The sequence below is a fragment of the Furipterus horrens genome, unplaced genomic scaffold (genome assembly GCF_987537825.1).
Source record: "Furipterus horrens unplaced genomic scaffold, mFurHor1.1.pri manual_scaffold_4, whole genome shotgun sequence".
Classification (NCBI taxonomy): Eukaryota; Metazoa; Chordata; class Mammalia; order Chiroptera; family Furipteridae; genus Furipterus; species Furipterus horrens.
The window spans coordinates 19,348,044-19,363,803 of NW_028327174.1; the positions used below are offsets into that span (position 1 = coordinate 19,348,044).

The window sequence follows — 15,760 nt, forward strand, 5'->3', positions numbered from 1 at the left end:
CTATCTGAATGGCTTTTCTGTTTGACCCAAAGTTTATTTCAAACAATAGTATAGTCAGCCGGCAATTATTTTTCTGAATTCAATGGAAAATACTTTTTTCCTTTCCTGCTGGTCTTTTTACCTTTGTTTATTCCCTTACCATTGAAAACTAGATATTTATTTTCCCTGAAAGCCAGGCCATTATGCATTTACTTCATTCATTAATTCCCTTCCACTAACTCAACATTTATAGACTGTCTACTAGTGTCTGGGCCGGTCTCTGTGGCGCAATCGGTTAGCGCGTTCGGCTGTTAACCGAAAGGTTGGTGGTTCGAGCCCACCCAGGGATGGGGGCTTCCGTTTACACCCTGGCTGGTTTGGCTCAGTGGATTGAGCGTCGGCCTGCGAGCTAAGTGTCGCTGGTTCGATCTTCCAGTCAGGGCACATCAGAGAAGGAAAACTCTGACTCCAAAAAACCTCCGCTGCCTTGTGGCATACCTCTTCAGGGGAAAGGCTAAGGGAGTAAACCCCGACAGAAAATCCGGAGCCGGAGTCCCTAAGGCGGTTTGACATTGCAGTCAACACCGGCAACTCCTGCGGCGCACCTGAACCCAAGCTGTATTGACTCCGTCTTTCCCTTGGACCCTTCAGCTGCGAAGAGAGGGGGGGTCTGCTGCATGGGCAACAGCAGACCCTCCATATCACCCTGCCCAGGCTCTGTAGCTTCAGCTTCACTGGAGAGGACACTCCAGCGTCATCGCAAGATGTCGATTCAACACGGGAGGAGACAGATACCGTGTCACTCCCGAGTCGGACTGCACAACCATTCTCGGCGGTGCAGATAGACTCTTAAGAAGCTACACCATCGTCTCTCGAGACGGACGGCTGCCGATGACGACTAGTGTCTGGAATTTGCCACTCCTCTCCTTAATCATCAGTAATGGTACCCTATCATATATGAATCAAACCCATAGTCTTCATTCTAGTTCCACCCTTAGAATTTCTCATTTTCTATCGTGATTGTCCACTACAGATAGGTAGTAGGAATGTCCTTTGCACATATATCATATTCATTTTCATTTTTATGATTCTGTTCTTTTATTAGCATCCTGCCTACTAGCAAATTCTCAACCAAAAAATTCTTATAATTAAAAGTCTTGCTCAAGACTCATTTCCTCTATGGAGCATCCTAGGACAATTCTAGCTTGGCTACTTCCAAACTTTGAAATTTCGATGCCAAAAAATGAGCCAGAAATGCATGATCCTCTTCCAATTTGGCAGGGAATTGAAAATTCTTGGCACGGTGACTATTACCACTTCAGGTATTGTGCTTAGCACCTTCTTGCATCATATCACTTAATTTAATCCACACAGCAATTCTATTAATATCCCCATTTTCTGGGTGAGAAAACAATGGCCTAAATAATGTATTACTTTCCCAAAGTAGCAGAACTAAGAAGTGATAAAGCTATTATTCAAACTCAGATCTATACCGTTCCATAGTCCATGCTCTAAACTTGTGTGCTATGTTTCCTCTCTGAAGTATAAACATAAGAAAGGTCTAATTTGTTACAGGTTTCTTCCCAAACTCCCAAAGTTAAATTTACCACATGTTGAGATTTAACTAGGATTTCTCCTCCTTGGCACTACTGGCATTTTTGGTCAGATAGATCTTGATTGTGGGGAGCTCTCCTGGGAATTGTAGGATGTTTTGCAGCATCCCTGGTTTCTATCCACTAGATGCCAGTAGCATCCTTCTTCTGGTTATAATATCCAAAAATGTCTTTGGAGATTGCCACCCTAGATGCAAACCACCCCCACCCCACCCTAGATGCAAACCACCCCCGCCCCAGTTGAAAATCACTGGCTTAATTCAATTTTGCAATATGGACACATCTAAAGGCAATGGAAACATAAACTATTTTTTATAAACATGTGAATAGTTGGACTGTACACACATATTTTCTATGAGTAGTACTGCAAGACGTCTTAATAAGAGCATTGTCATTGAATTCAAATGCAAATTAAAACATTACTCAAAACTATAGTTTTTAAAGAAAGTTTAGCTTGTATAAGAAAACAACTTTATTTTGTTTGTTATAAGAGGACAGTTTCAAAACATTTCAACTAGGAAAAACATCAACAATGAAACCGTTTATAAGGTTAACATGAAAAGAATGTTCAGGGAATAATGGACACAATCCAGTTGAAAAGGCTTCCTCCTGATATGATACAGCCATTAGCAAGATCAAAAAGTCTCTCCAGATTGAATACAGATTGCAGCGACACATGAAATGGAACCTGAGAAAAAGCGTTAAAATATTCATGAAGTGCATTGTTTCAAACTGTTGACTGAAGTCATGTTCTCAAAGTATACAAATACCAGTTCCGTAGAATAATTTTATGTGAAAGATATTTAATTCTTGCCTGAAGTCAGATACAAAGTTTCACATCTTTACACTGCTGAAATGTCATATATATCATTCTATAGCCTATTAAGATTCATATCTATGAGTCTATAAAACAGCATACAGATTCATATCTATGAATCAAAAAAAATGAGCTTATAAAACATCAGATACTTCTAGAAATATGAACTATTTGTATTTACATAATCATTGCACATGATTCTAAATGTAGGACTTTTGGCTCTGGTGCTAATGAAATGCTTTCTTCCATAACAGATTGCCCTGTGACAAAAATCCCTCTCTCGTTTGAAGCTTAGATCCTGCCACAGTGGAGTAAATTGTGTTAGAGCTCATTTTCCATGCCAAGGACTAGTGTAGCCAAAGTCAGCTGAGAGACTGGAAAACGGGAAATAAGACAGTTTAGGTGACCATAGCACTGAAGATTTGATTGAGAGAAGGGCAGGAATGAGAGAAAAACATGAAGAAAAGTGAACAAATGCTTGCTGGGGACCCACTTCGTACGAGTCTAAGTATTTTTGAAGGTGAGTGATGTCATGTAGAATGACCATAATGAATTAGATCCTTGCAGGCCTGAATTCTGGTAAAAACTTAAGAGGACAGGTTTTATTAATTTCTTGTCTATTTGTTAAATGTTAACTCTCAAAAAAAACATAATGAACCTAAAAATGTAGACTAGTTTTTCTTTTTTTTTTCACTTTATTGGATTAAAAAGTGACAAATGTATTCCAGGGTTTTCTATAACATCAAATAAAGAAGTGAAGAAATAAAAATTAATACCATCTCCTTCCTCACTAAATCTTGGAGTAATTAGTGTTACCAGTTTGAGGAGTAGTCTTCCAAAACTGTTAAAATCCTCATACAAATGTATATTCACGTGGGTTTTTTCTTTTTCCTTTTCTTTCCCCTTCTTTTTTGAAACAGAATAACTTGATTTCCGTTATTTGCTTTTACAATTACCAATATATAAAAAAATCCACCCTTAATTCAGGAAGATAGAACAACTGCATGCAGGTTAAGAGTGTGCCTTCTGGAATAAGACAATCTGGTTCCAATTTTGAGCTCAACATATACCAGCTATGTGAGGTTAGGTAAAATATTTGATGTGTTTGAACTTTAACTTTCTCATCCATAAAGTGGAAATAATAATACTAATTCCTAGTAGTATTGTGGTTACCAGAATGGAAAGAGTATACACCTATAAAATACAGTTGACCCTTAAACAATGTCAGGATTAGGGGTACCGACCCTCCCGTGCAGTTGAAAATCTGTGTATAACCTTCACTGCCCCCCCAAACTTAACTACTAGAACCCGACTGCTGACTGGAAGTCTTAGTGATAGCAAAAATGGTTGATTAACACAAATTTTGTATGTTATTTGTATTATATACTATATTCTTACAATAAAGTAAGCTAGAAAAAGGAAACTATGAAGAGAATCATAAGACAGAAAATATACGTTTACAGTACAGTAGGTACTTATTTTAAAATCTGCATGTAAATGAACTCATACAGTTCAAATCTTGTTACTCACGGGTCAACTGTACTTAGAAGGGTAACTGTCACAAACACCTGATAAAGGCGGCATTTTATTATCACTGTTGAACACATTATTTTTAATGGCTATATAATAATGCATGGGATGGGCATATCCTAATTTATTCATTTACCAAAGAGGTTGTTTCTGGTTTGTGTACATGCTTATCTATTTATATGTCTCCTGGGTAAAGGTGGTTTAATTTCAGTGTTACCGATTTCCCAAAGTGGTTAGTTTAGTCAAAGGATGTTTACATTTTACTTTTTAACATTTCCTGCCAGATTACTTTCCAAATAGGTTCTGGCAATTAATACTTCAATCAGAAATATATGAGGGTTTTTCCACACCCAAGGGTAGCATATTATTATAGAATGTTATAAAACCTGTTTGCCATTTAATGACTATTTTTATTTATTAAAAAATGGGAAACAGTTTAGAGAACTAATATTACCTAGTTTATTAATATGTTGAAAATATATGTAATTACTATGATTATTCTGGTTATATCTCATTGCAATTTAATTGCACTAAACATTCAGTCTATTATATGGTGATGAAAGACTTCACATTCAGTAATACCCTTTAGCAGATAATTTTCAAAGTAGTACACACAGAAATAATAATTAACATTAAAATATGTATGTTTTCTCTTGTGCTATATCTCTGCTATTGTATAATTCTTCTGATGTTAAAGATGAAAGTGGTTAAAAAACACCACTAGTGGCCAAGTTAGTTTTAGATAACACTAGAAGCATCTTATGACATAATTTATATACTATATACAGATAGAGCACTTTGGCCTCTAACCCTTGGCAGTGAACCTGCAGAAACAAATGGCTATTTGTCAAAGGATGAAGATTAATTGCTAAATTTACTTAAGGAGGCCACAAGTAAAAGCTTCAGATCAGGAAGATAAAATGAAAATAGTTGTCATCCTGGAGTTATTAATTCATATACGTCTTTTGGAGAACACAAATTACCCTAAAATGTCAGAACTTACCCTTGTGTTATCACTCCTACATTTATAGGTACCTAGGCATCTTAAGCCCGTTGGTGGACAAGTCTGATGCTTCAAATTCCAGCTATTTCTATTATACTGTAACACAATAGTCTATATTTTTCTACTGTTGAACACAATTCTTTATATAAACTTTTAATTGAAATGTAACCTACAGACAGAAGAAGGAGTATCTTAAGCGTACAACTTGATCCTTTTCAAAAGGAACACATCCTCATAACCACAGGTCAAATCAGGAAACAGAACACGATTTGTATCCAAGCAGTCCTCTGAGGCTCCCTCCTTGTCACTAATTAATCATCCCTTCTTCCTGCAAAGTAACCACTATTCTGGCCTCTGTGCCAATATTTTAGTTTTATGTGTGTGTTTTAACTATATTTTTAATTGTATTTAAGTAGAATCATAAAATATGTACTCTTCTGTGTCTGTTGTTTTTGCTCAACATTATGTTCCTCAGATTCATCCATGTCATTGAGTATTAATGATAGTTTGGTCATTCTTATTGACACATAATTTCCACAGCATGAACGTATCACTATCAGTTTCATATCATTTTAAAACTTCATTTTGTATTTTTGTTATTATGAATCAGCATGCCTTTTGGTATACACAGGTATACCTTTCTGTGAGGTATAGATAAAAATGGAGCTTTCTGGGAAATTGGTTATGCTGATTCTACCAAATAGTTTTCTAAAGTGATTGGCCAATTTGTACCCCAACCAGTAATCTATGAGGGAGTCAGTTATTCCACATCTTCACACACTTTGATCATTTTACTTTTTAATTTTAGACATTCTATTGTATATTTTGAAATATTTCTTTATGTTTTTAATGTCATATCCTTAACAATTAATAATATTAAACATATTGAGGGAATACTGTATACTAAACAGTAAAATTTCAGTCACTATTATCAAAATAATGAAGTCCAGTTTTAAAAAATATTGAGTTAGTTGAACATGCTAAATTGATTTCACAGCCAAAGTATATCAATGCTATAAATACAGGAATGGGAAAAATTAGGTTACTAAGAGTAATAATAAATACAATAATTAATAAATAATATAAGAGTAAACTCTGTGTTTTGCATACTCACAACTGTCAACCTTTTTGCTCACACCTGTATTAGGAGAATCTGAAGTCAGAGTTACACCTTCTTCCCAGAGAATTCAAAATTAAAAAAAAAAACAAAACAACTCTACAAGATTTCAAGTAAAATGATTGAATGAACGGGTAAAATATTTCTTTAGATATGTGTCTTGGTCTGTATCTATTCAGTGTTGATTTACCGAGTCCACAGTTGTATCCTTTATAATAAACTGGTAATCGCACATAGTGTTTTCCTGATTTCTGTGAGTCATTCCAGTGAATCTTCAAACCTGAGGCAACATCGTGGGAGCTTACAAACTTGTAGTATGCAAGCATAAGTGTGGGTACCCTGGCAACTCATTTGCCGTCGGTGTCTGAAGTGGGGGCAGCCTTGGATTGAGCTCTTTATCTGTGGAATCTGCAGCAACTCTGGGTGGTAGTGTCAGAAATGAACTGAGTGGTTGGACTCCCAGTTGGTGTCATTGTCAAACTGGTGGGTGTGAGGCAAACCATGTTACGATCCTACCGGCTGTTACATAAATTAGGGCAACGCTCAGCTAGTAGACATCTTTGGGACTTCTCCTACACCCTTCCTCCTCCTTAGCACCTATTCTGCACACATTGGCCTTCATACTCTGGCCAGGGCACTACTTGATGAAAAGTGGTAGAGCTGTCAGTAATATCATCATTATAGGTATATGCTTTTTATAGAAAACTATTTAAGAAAACAATCCTTTAAGACCAAAAGAGACCCATAAGAAAAAACCCAATAGTATAGGCTGTACATATCAAGTCTTATTCTGACTGCTCAAGAATCAAAGAGCCTTTGAACACTGACATCCTATCGTGCAGAAAGAACAGCTTCTCTCTCTCTCACTCTCTTTCTCTCTCTCCCTCTTTCTCTCTCTCTGTCCCTCCCCACACACACCCAGGAAAGTATTTTTCACCATATAAAGAACAAATAAAGGATCTCAAATAGGAAAAATCCTCTTTAAAATATCAAAAATATTTCATTAGAACAGAAACCATGAGTTATGCAATTAACAATGAAGTGCATAGAGCTTAAAGGCTAGATGCAAGTTCATGGCCGTGGTTCAGTGCTTATAATCAGGGATTTGTAGGAAGAACTGGAGGAAGAGTTTTCTTGGATAGAAGATTTAACAGAAATGCCTATATTCAACATGTTGTAAAACTGAATGTCTATCCCTCATTCTCTGTGGAGATGAGAGGGTATAAATTCTGATATAGTACTTACGCGTGAATACATTTCACTTTACATCATTGCCTTTATTTTTAGAAGATGGTTTTAAAGCTTTCTCAAGTCCTGTTTTTATACTCTGGAAAAACTATTTCACCAAAAAAGGAAGGCTGCATTTATTGAGGATTGGACATGTGCTAGAGACTTTGTTTTTATAGAGTTCATTTCATTTGTAAATTAACTGTAAAATAGAGGTCAAAAGAAACTGGGATTGAAATATGAGTCACATTGTAGAATGTATTTTTTAATCATGAATGGCTGCTGTGCATGATATTTCCCCCCTATTTCTACATTGAAAAAATAAACTTTAAGCTGGAAAGTGTATTTTCTAGTTCCTTTAGAGCACTTCTATTTCCTGAAAATAAGGATTAATTGAGCACCCTTATGTATTTATCATCAGTCAGGGATCTTCATTTTTTATTTTTAACTCATTTTGCTGGTCCGGTTCCTGGGAAGCAGACCCGAAAGGGAACTTGGCTTTTGGGAAGTTTATTTGGGAATACCCTTGGGATCAACACCCATGGAGAAAGGGAAGAAAACAGAATTAGGCAGAGAGAAAAACCGGGTTGCACAGCCCACCCCACAGGGAGCTTTGCAGCTGGGATGGCCCTTCAAAGATACCCCTGATCACGGTAGGCGAGTCAGGTCTTTGTACCCCCATATAATCCAGTAATTGGTTGCAGACTTCCCCCAAGGAAGAAGCCATGTCCTTTAGCCAGGGCCAATTCTCGGAGAGAGCTGAGAGACAGACAAGGGCTGTCGGGAGCACTTTCCTATGGCTGGGAAGATTAGTTCTTCACTCCTGGAAGGGAGATCTGAGTGGCTCAGAGCAGGCGTAAAACTTAACTCAGTGGTTAACTACCGAGCCATTAAACAAGTGGCAATATGGAAAAATGCATACTAGTATATAACCAGTATAAAGGAAGGGGAGATTTAAAGTGATAACTAAGTAAGAATTCATATAGCAAATTTCCAGAAGCTTCTTTTCTGAGTCATGGTAAAACAAGCTTCAACACTTCCAGTATTACTTCTGTTAATCACTTTATTTGATTACTCTTGAGAACATTCCCCTCTCCAGAGTATGAGGAAGAGAATTAGAAGTTAAAGAGGAGAAAGAAGATTTAGTAATAATATCTTCCCCAAAACTTAAATATGAAGAAATTCAGTAATTTCACCTGAGGCCTAAATTCCCTATGGAAGGCCTGGACCCTTCCATAAAACTCCAAAAGCTGAATGAAGCTGGAAAGGTGTCCTAAGTGACATCAAGCCCATGAGAAAAGCAAGAGACTGAAGCCAGATGGGAGTGGGAGGAGAGGCCTACGGAGCAGGGCATCTCATGACTGACAGACAGGGTGAAAGGGAGTTCAGAGCTGGACAGCGGGGTAGTTGGGGAGACAGTATAGAACAGGGTGGTTTGGGACATGTTCTGAGGAGCCCGTCTGCCTACACATGAATCCTGGCTCTGACACGAGCTCCAGGAGCTTAGGCAAGTCACTTAAACCCTCCAGGCCTCAATGTCTCACATGTGAAACAAGAACACTAATAGTATCTACCTTAACTGGAGACAGAAATCTAAAGTCAGCTGCTGAACTTCAGAATGTATGTGTGCATTAAGGTCTGAGTGCTGCTATAACAAATCTACAATAAACCCAGTGGCTTACAATACAACTTCATTTGCTTACAGTCTCGGCGATAAGAAATTTGAGATCAGTTTCACTGCACTGAAGTCCAGATGTCCACAGGACTGGTTCCTTCTTTAAGGCTCTAAGGGAGAGCCTGTCTCTTTGCCTCTCAGAGGCTTCTAGAGCCACCTGCGCTTCTTGGCTTGTAGCTCTTTTTTCCATTTTCAACCCCGTCACTTCAGTCTCTGCTTCCACCATCACACTGCTTTTCCTTCGGTTGTCAAATCTTACTCTGCCTCCCTTTTGTAAGGAACCTATGACTACATTAGAGATAACCTGGACAATCCAGGATAATCCCCCCACGTCAATTTACTCATATCTGCAAAGTCCCTTTCATCATATAAGGTGACGGGTTCTGGGGATTAGAATGTGGACATCTAGGGGGCAGTGCAGGAGGGGACACAATTCAGCCTACCACAATGTGGGAGTCGATGAGATGGTTTAGGTCACAAGAATATCATATTTATATCACATCTGCTCAACACAATTTTGGTAATTGAAATTATGGAATTAATTCTGTTTAACAATCTGTGGCATTCCTGAAAATATCTATTGTGCCAGACGTTTTTAGTGTTCACTAAAATAGATCCTTGCTCCTCTACCATTCTCTACACCCCTGCTCGTTAGGTGGAGGCCAGTAGGATATGAGCAGAAATCCTGAGAGCTGGCTCTTAGAAAAGGTCACGCTAATTCACTGTCTAAACTGGGACACCTTGGAGAATAAAATAAAAGGAGAAATATTAATCACTCCTTCAAACCAACAGGTATGTGTTGTGACTATCACAGGCAAACTGGGATGTATGGTCACCTTACTTAAAGGCATCTTGTGAGTTCCCTAGCTGTCTTCTCTTGCAGTGATGACCTTGGAGGCCACAGAGTCCAGACGGCACAGTTACAGGCTGAAGGAGAGTTGCCCACCCTTCATTGGACTATGCATGAGAAAGAAATAAACCTTTATTGCCACAGATATTTAGGGTTATTTGTTAGCACAGCATAACCTACCCTTATTCTGACTCAAACATTAATGTTCAGCAAGCTTGCTCTACTCTTACCCTACTTCTGTATCAGAGTAAGGATTTAATTCCACTTAAAAGGCAGACTTTGAATCTCAGCAGCAAAGTTACGGGAAGAAATGCTATAACTGAGTACGATGAAGCGGGGTTACCCCCTTCAAGGGTTAGTTTGGGTCTGCCTGTGGGCTTCTGATCTGCGATACAGAAATGAAAACTCTAGTGTTTGAACGATACTTGGCAGGTCTTGATGCTTTTATGAAGGAGCTCACTGTGTTTGATGTCTGGCAACTAGAGAGAGGAGGCTCTTTTTTAGAGCAAAAGATTTCTAAAGAATGTGAACTGACATTTGTGTTTTTGTTCATGGGATTTTGTTGCTTAGAATCAAAGCATGATGGGCTTTGTTGGTTAGCAGCTCCCACTGCAGGAGCAAAGTGGAGGGCAGACTGCAAGTGCACAGCGAGGGGAAAAACCACGCTCGTGCTGACTTCTTTATTCCTATCAGTGTACACCATAAGCCGGTCTTAGAATGTGGCCAACACTGACCAGCAATTTCCAAAGAACTTTCACATGAATTATTTAACTCTTTTTAGAATTTTTAACTTCAGCAATGAGGCTTGGTCAACATTAATAAGAGGATGTGGGGAAGAAGGGGGCAAGGAAAGAGGAGAAGGACACAGAGGAGGAGGAGGAAGAGTAGAAGTAGGTGGAGTGGGAACCCACCGCCGAACCTCCCTGAACATTTGCTGCACACTATATGCCAGGTACCACATTGTGCACTTTTGGCTAATGATAATTCTGTTGCCAAAATAAAACGTGTCAATACTCATAAGGGTTTTTGGGTTCATCAAAACCATTGTTTAATGGCTCTCCGGGGAATTACGCTGAGTGAAAAAATGCCATCTAGCCCCCAAAAGTTATGTAATATGTGCTTCCTTTAATATAACATTCTTGAAATGAGGAATTTGTAGAAATGAAGAATAGATTAGTAGTTGTCAAGTGTCAGGGTCAGGGACAGTGGTGAGGGTGGAAAGTTGAGTAGCTATAAAAGGACAGTGAGGGGTTCTTGTGATGAAATTGTTCTGTATCCTGACTTTATTAATGTCAGGATCCTGGCTGTGACATTGTACTATAGTTTTATAAGACACTACCACTGGGAAAACTGGCTAAAGGGCACACAGGATCTCTCTGTATTATTGGTATTTCTTATAATTGCATGCGAATCTACAATTATCTCAAAAAAAAATTTAATTTAAAAGGGTGGTTGAAAAATAACACTAAGAGTACATCTATTGAATGTCCTCTTATTCTTTTGAAAACTAGCAAACATTTAAACAGGCCAAAGGTCACTGATGACAGGAGCTGCTAATGGTCAAATGAACAAATGACTCATTTCCCATTATTTTAAGGCTGGGATAAATAAAATGACCACAATGCACTGAAGGCTTACCAGTGGCGTTGTACCAGCACCATACTAAATGGGTTGCGTGGTATTTCCAATGTAATCCTACAGGAGGAGCGGCTATGATAAGTGAAGTAAATTGCTCACAGCCACACCTCAGTGGATGGCAGAAACAAGACTCAGTCATGTTTTTATTCAGTAAGATGCATCACTTTCAAGACCTTCAACAGACCCTGATTGACCAAGGGTGTTTAAGAATGAAAGACTTGTCCACAAGAGCAAAGCTGGGGCTAAAATGAGCCAAGCCCTCTTCCCGCCATACTATCCTCTCACAGGTGGCTGAGAAAAGAACATAATGGCATTGGCTGCCTGAAATTCAGGTAGAATAAGAAATAAGAACAAAAAACTCAAACAGCTGGTGTCAAAAATATTAACAAGAAAATGGGTAAATTTACACCTGCTCCTTCTTTGTGAATGTATTTAATTACGAGGAAAATTTGTCCAGAGAATTTCCAAAAGTTTGCCAAATGACTCAACTACAGGAAGCAAAAACCAACATCCTCCTAAATGAAAATCTAATCCCACTTTTAAAGGTCCATTTTTTAATCAAGACAAAACCATTTAGCGAAATGAATGAAGTAAACATTTAACTTGGTTTTCAGCAAAATAGAAAGAAAGCAATGAACAGATTTGCTAATGATACCCCTGCCTCTCACCTCCTTGAAAGATAGACAAATGACTAAATTGTGGGAAATTTCCCTTTGAATCTGAAATACAATTATATCCTGAATGAAGCCAGGCTTGCTTTATCAAGCGGTGAACACACTCCTCACTGCTTTACAGTAAATATACAATATCAGGTTCACGATTATATTTTAGTTTAAATTATATCCAAGTACCATTATACCCCCAAATTGCATGTCTAACAAAAGTAGGACCGGTACTTTGAGCACAGATAACACAAAGGCTCTCGGTTCCTTGATGAACAAGAGCGCATTTCACCTTCACACTGTTGCTGGCAAATCTCCAAAAGATGAGCATTTTGAAAACACTATAAACAGCTTAGGCTTTTCTTAGCATTTTGAAGAGCACGTTAATAGCCTGGCCTTTTCTTACGGGCTTTCTTTTTCCCTTAGCCAAATGTGACAGTTAGAAGTGAGCAGTGAGAGGATGGAATCAAAGTCGGTGCTGTGTTTTAAAAGCAATGTGGAGCTGATGTCACCCGGCATTGTCTTCCAAAGAATGTAAGAATATTAAGTGGGTGTCTCATAAACTTACATACAAAGGATACTCTTCACTTGAGGACAGAATGATGTCTCACTGAAGAAAGATGTAATTCTAGATGCCCATAAAATCTATTCAGACAGCTCTTTTGTGGTACAAAAAAAAGAAAGAAAGAAAAAAAGACTCTTGGCTGATGAAAAAAACAAAACAAAAAACAAAAAATGAAAAACCAAAACCCTGCAACTCTCAACAAAAAAAGTTATATGAATAGATTTAATGCATTAAGACTTAGCAAACACCTACTATGGACTATGTAGAACCTGCAGCTCAATGATGTAAATGACAGTTTAAACAGAATATTGTCATTGACACCATTTGGGGTATTTTGTTAAAAGGAAACCAAGGGGCATGCGATCATGTAATAAAATGAGCCAGAGAAAGTTAAACAGCCTCGCACTACCCTTTAGGATTTCAGAGCCTAAAGAAAGTGAAATGGAAGCCGTCCCACGTAAGTAGGGATATGTGCAATTCGATTCAACACCCGGAAGAACTGCATAAGTTATTTCAAAGGGTATTCTGAGAGTTCACCAAACTTATCCTCTCCTGTCAGGGTTTAAACACACTCAGGAACTCCAAGACAGTTACCAACCGTATTTGGAGAGAGTGCTGACTAATTTTTAAAAATTACCTGAGCAGGTGCCCCAGAGCAGCCTCTGCTCAGAGAAGGAATAGTCCTAGAACTTGGGAGTGTTTATTGGGTCTCATGGCAGATCGCATTTTCCAAAAATGGCTGCAATACTCATCTTATCGAGAGGTAGAGTCTACGTCAAACGTGGAATATGGATGGATATGAGACCCATAGAGAAGAGTCATTACATAACTTTCAAAGTTAGGGCATAAACAGTGATAGAGCTTCTGCCTGGATCTCTGGGGGAGATACCCAGATGCCATACTGTGCAGAGGCCCAACCAGCCACAGTTAGGCCACGTGTAGTATCCTGGCCAACAGCCCGATCTGCATTCCCAGCGTCAGCCCCCAGCCAACAGTCATCATGAAGCAACAAACCCAATGAGCCTCTGCACCTTCAGGGATTCCAGCCTTCAGCAGGCGAATCATCCCCAACCTTTGAGTCTTCCCAACTAATTCTGCAGAGACAAGTTGCCCCATTACGCCCTTTCCAAATATGGGACTCACAGAAACCTTAAGCCTAATAAAAACGAGGTGATTTTGTGCCCCTAAGTTTGGGGTGTTTGTTATATAACAACAGTAACGGGAACAGATAACGATGGGAATGCATGTGGCTAAAAGCAAAGCATGCAGCCATTCCTAGCACTTGCATGACCCCAGGCTCTCTTTCGGGAACATGCTCAGAGGCATGTTGTTGCTGCTCTGGCTACAGCCACTCCCAGGGAAACAAACCTACTTACAAGGGTCTCATTCCAAGTGAACTCAGCTCTTAGGTGGTGATAATAATAACTAACTGCTTAGTAAGTGCCAGGCACTGTTTCTAAGAATTTTACATGGATTAATAGAATCTGCACAACAAACCTATGGGGTATGTGCTATTTTTAGTCCCATTTTATAGATAGGGAAAGTGAAGCATTGAGGTTAAACAACCTAGCAAATATCAGAGCTGTGCTGGGATTTGGGGCCAAGCAATCTGGCTCTCAAGCCTACCCAATAACCAACGCATGTGCCACTTCCCAAACCCTAACCCTGACTCCCCTCAGCTACATAGTGCTCAATCCAGACCCTCAACTTGAATGGCCAAGAGTTAACAGTAAACAGCACAGACTCTAGAGTCTGACAGTCTTGGCTGTGAGAGTCACCATCTATGTGATATTGGGCAGGTCTTTTAACCTCTGCCAACCTTTCTCCCCATCTTCACGTGAACATCCATGTAAAATCACACCCACTGTCTTCTCCATATGAAGCTTCCACCCCATTCCTCCTCTCTAGACCATCAGCCTCCTGCAGACAAGAATTCTGTCTCTTTCCCTCTTCCTCCAGGGCACCCTGCACAATGCTTTCACTCAGCTACAACTTGTAAACAAAGCTGACCTTTTACAGAACTCTTCTCCTTATTTATTTTTGTATCCAGGGATTTGGAGATTTGTTCCATTCTCTTCAGCCCCATAAATGAAACCACGAAGCATGCCCTCACCACTGAGCCTACTGCCAAAGCTAGAACTTTTGTTTTCTGCCTTGTCTTCCAAAGGTCTTCCTAGTTGGAGAAAGATGCCTTCAAATGTGCCTTTGATCATGTTTATGTCTACCTAAGGATTCTCTACTGCCCCCGTCACTTTCCAAAGTAATTAAAACTTCTAACCACAGCGCATAGGAAGTTCTACTAACTTGATTCCTTACAGGGAACTGGTGAATCCTCCTTAAAACATATCAAAGGAAGTTTTCTCACCTTCAGAATTATGTCAAGATAGTATCAGAATACTGACTAATATTATTACTGAGGAACGGTGTTTGGCCCAAGGCCTCTACTGTATTGTAATTGCTTCTGCATTTGTCTGTCTCCCCCACTAAACTGCAGGCCCCCTTGAAGGCATGGACTCTGGCTTTTATTTCTGTGTCCCAATGCCTAGTCCAATGGCTGGCACAGAGGAAGCACTTGTCAAAGGTTTAGTATACAAATGCCTGACATTGATGAGTCTAAAGGCACTATCAACATCTAGACTAGAACTGCAATTCAGCAGGATATCTGGAAGGTGTATAATGAACACTCATTTTTTCAACAAACAATTATCCTCAGCAGGGGTTTGGAGTGGCCAACACTGGGCAAATCACTGAGAATAAAAATATAGTAAGACCCAATCTTTTTATGTAAGCCCCTATCTGCCCCAGCCAATGGAGACAATTATGGGAGTACATCATTGTAACACATTTTGATAAAAGCTATTAAGTACAGAGATATAAACCATGGATTTGAAAGTGATGGAAGAAGGACTCTGAGATAGGGTAACACAGGTTTGATGTGTTGTTACCCATTTTTACATGATGATCTAGCAAAAGATAAGATACTACTATACTAGCACTGTGGAGCAATAATTTCAGCTGATAGACAGGGGTCATAAGGTCATAAAAGGTCATAGGGCATAGGTAGTCATATGATAAGATCAATAC

General features: G+C 39.1%; 1 protein-coding gene and 1 non-coding gene across 4 annotated transcripts in view; one reads left to right on the forward strand and one right to left on the reverse strand.

The window, feature by feature from the left end:
* The first annotated feature begins 255 nt into the window (after positions 1-255).
* On the forward strand, positions 256-329 carry TRNAN-GUU (transfer RNA asparagine (anticodon GUU)). The gene has a single exon. It is a non-coding gene; the product is annotated as a tRNA-Asn (tRNA).
* Positions 330-2,077: 1,748 nt separating this feature from the next.
* Positions 2,078-15,760, reverse strand: part of CFAP54 (cilia and flagella associated protein 54) — a 244,906-nt gene continuing 231,223 nt past the window's right edge. For all 3 annotated transcript variants that reach the window (XM_090275372.1, XM_090275371.1, XM_090275370.1), the window contains one exon: positions 2,078-2,280. In XM_090275372.1, the coding sequence (XP_090131498.1) occupies positions 2,161-2,280 (120 nt within the window). In that variant the 3' untranslated portion in view covers positions 2,078-2,160. The remainder of the gene's footprint in view (positions 2,281-15,760) is intronic.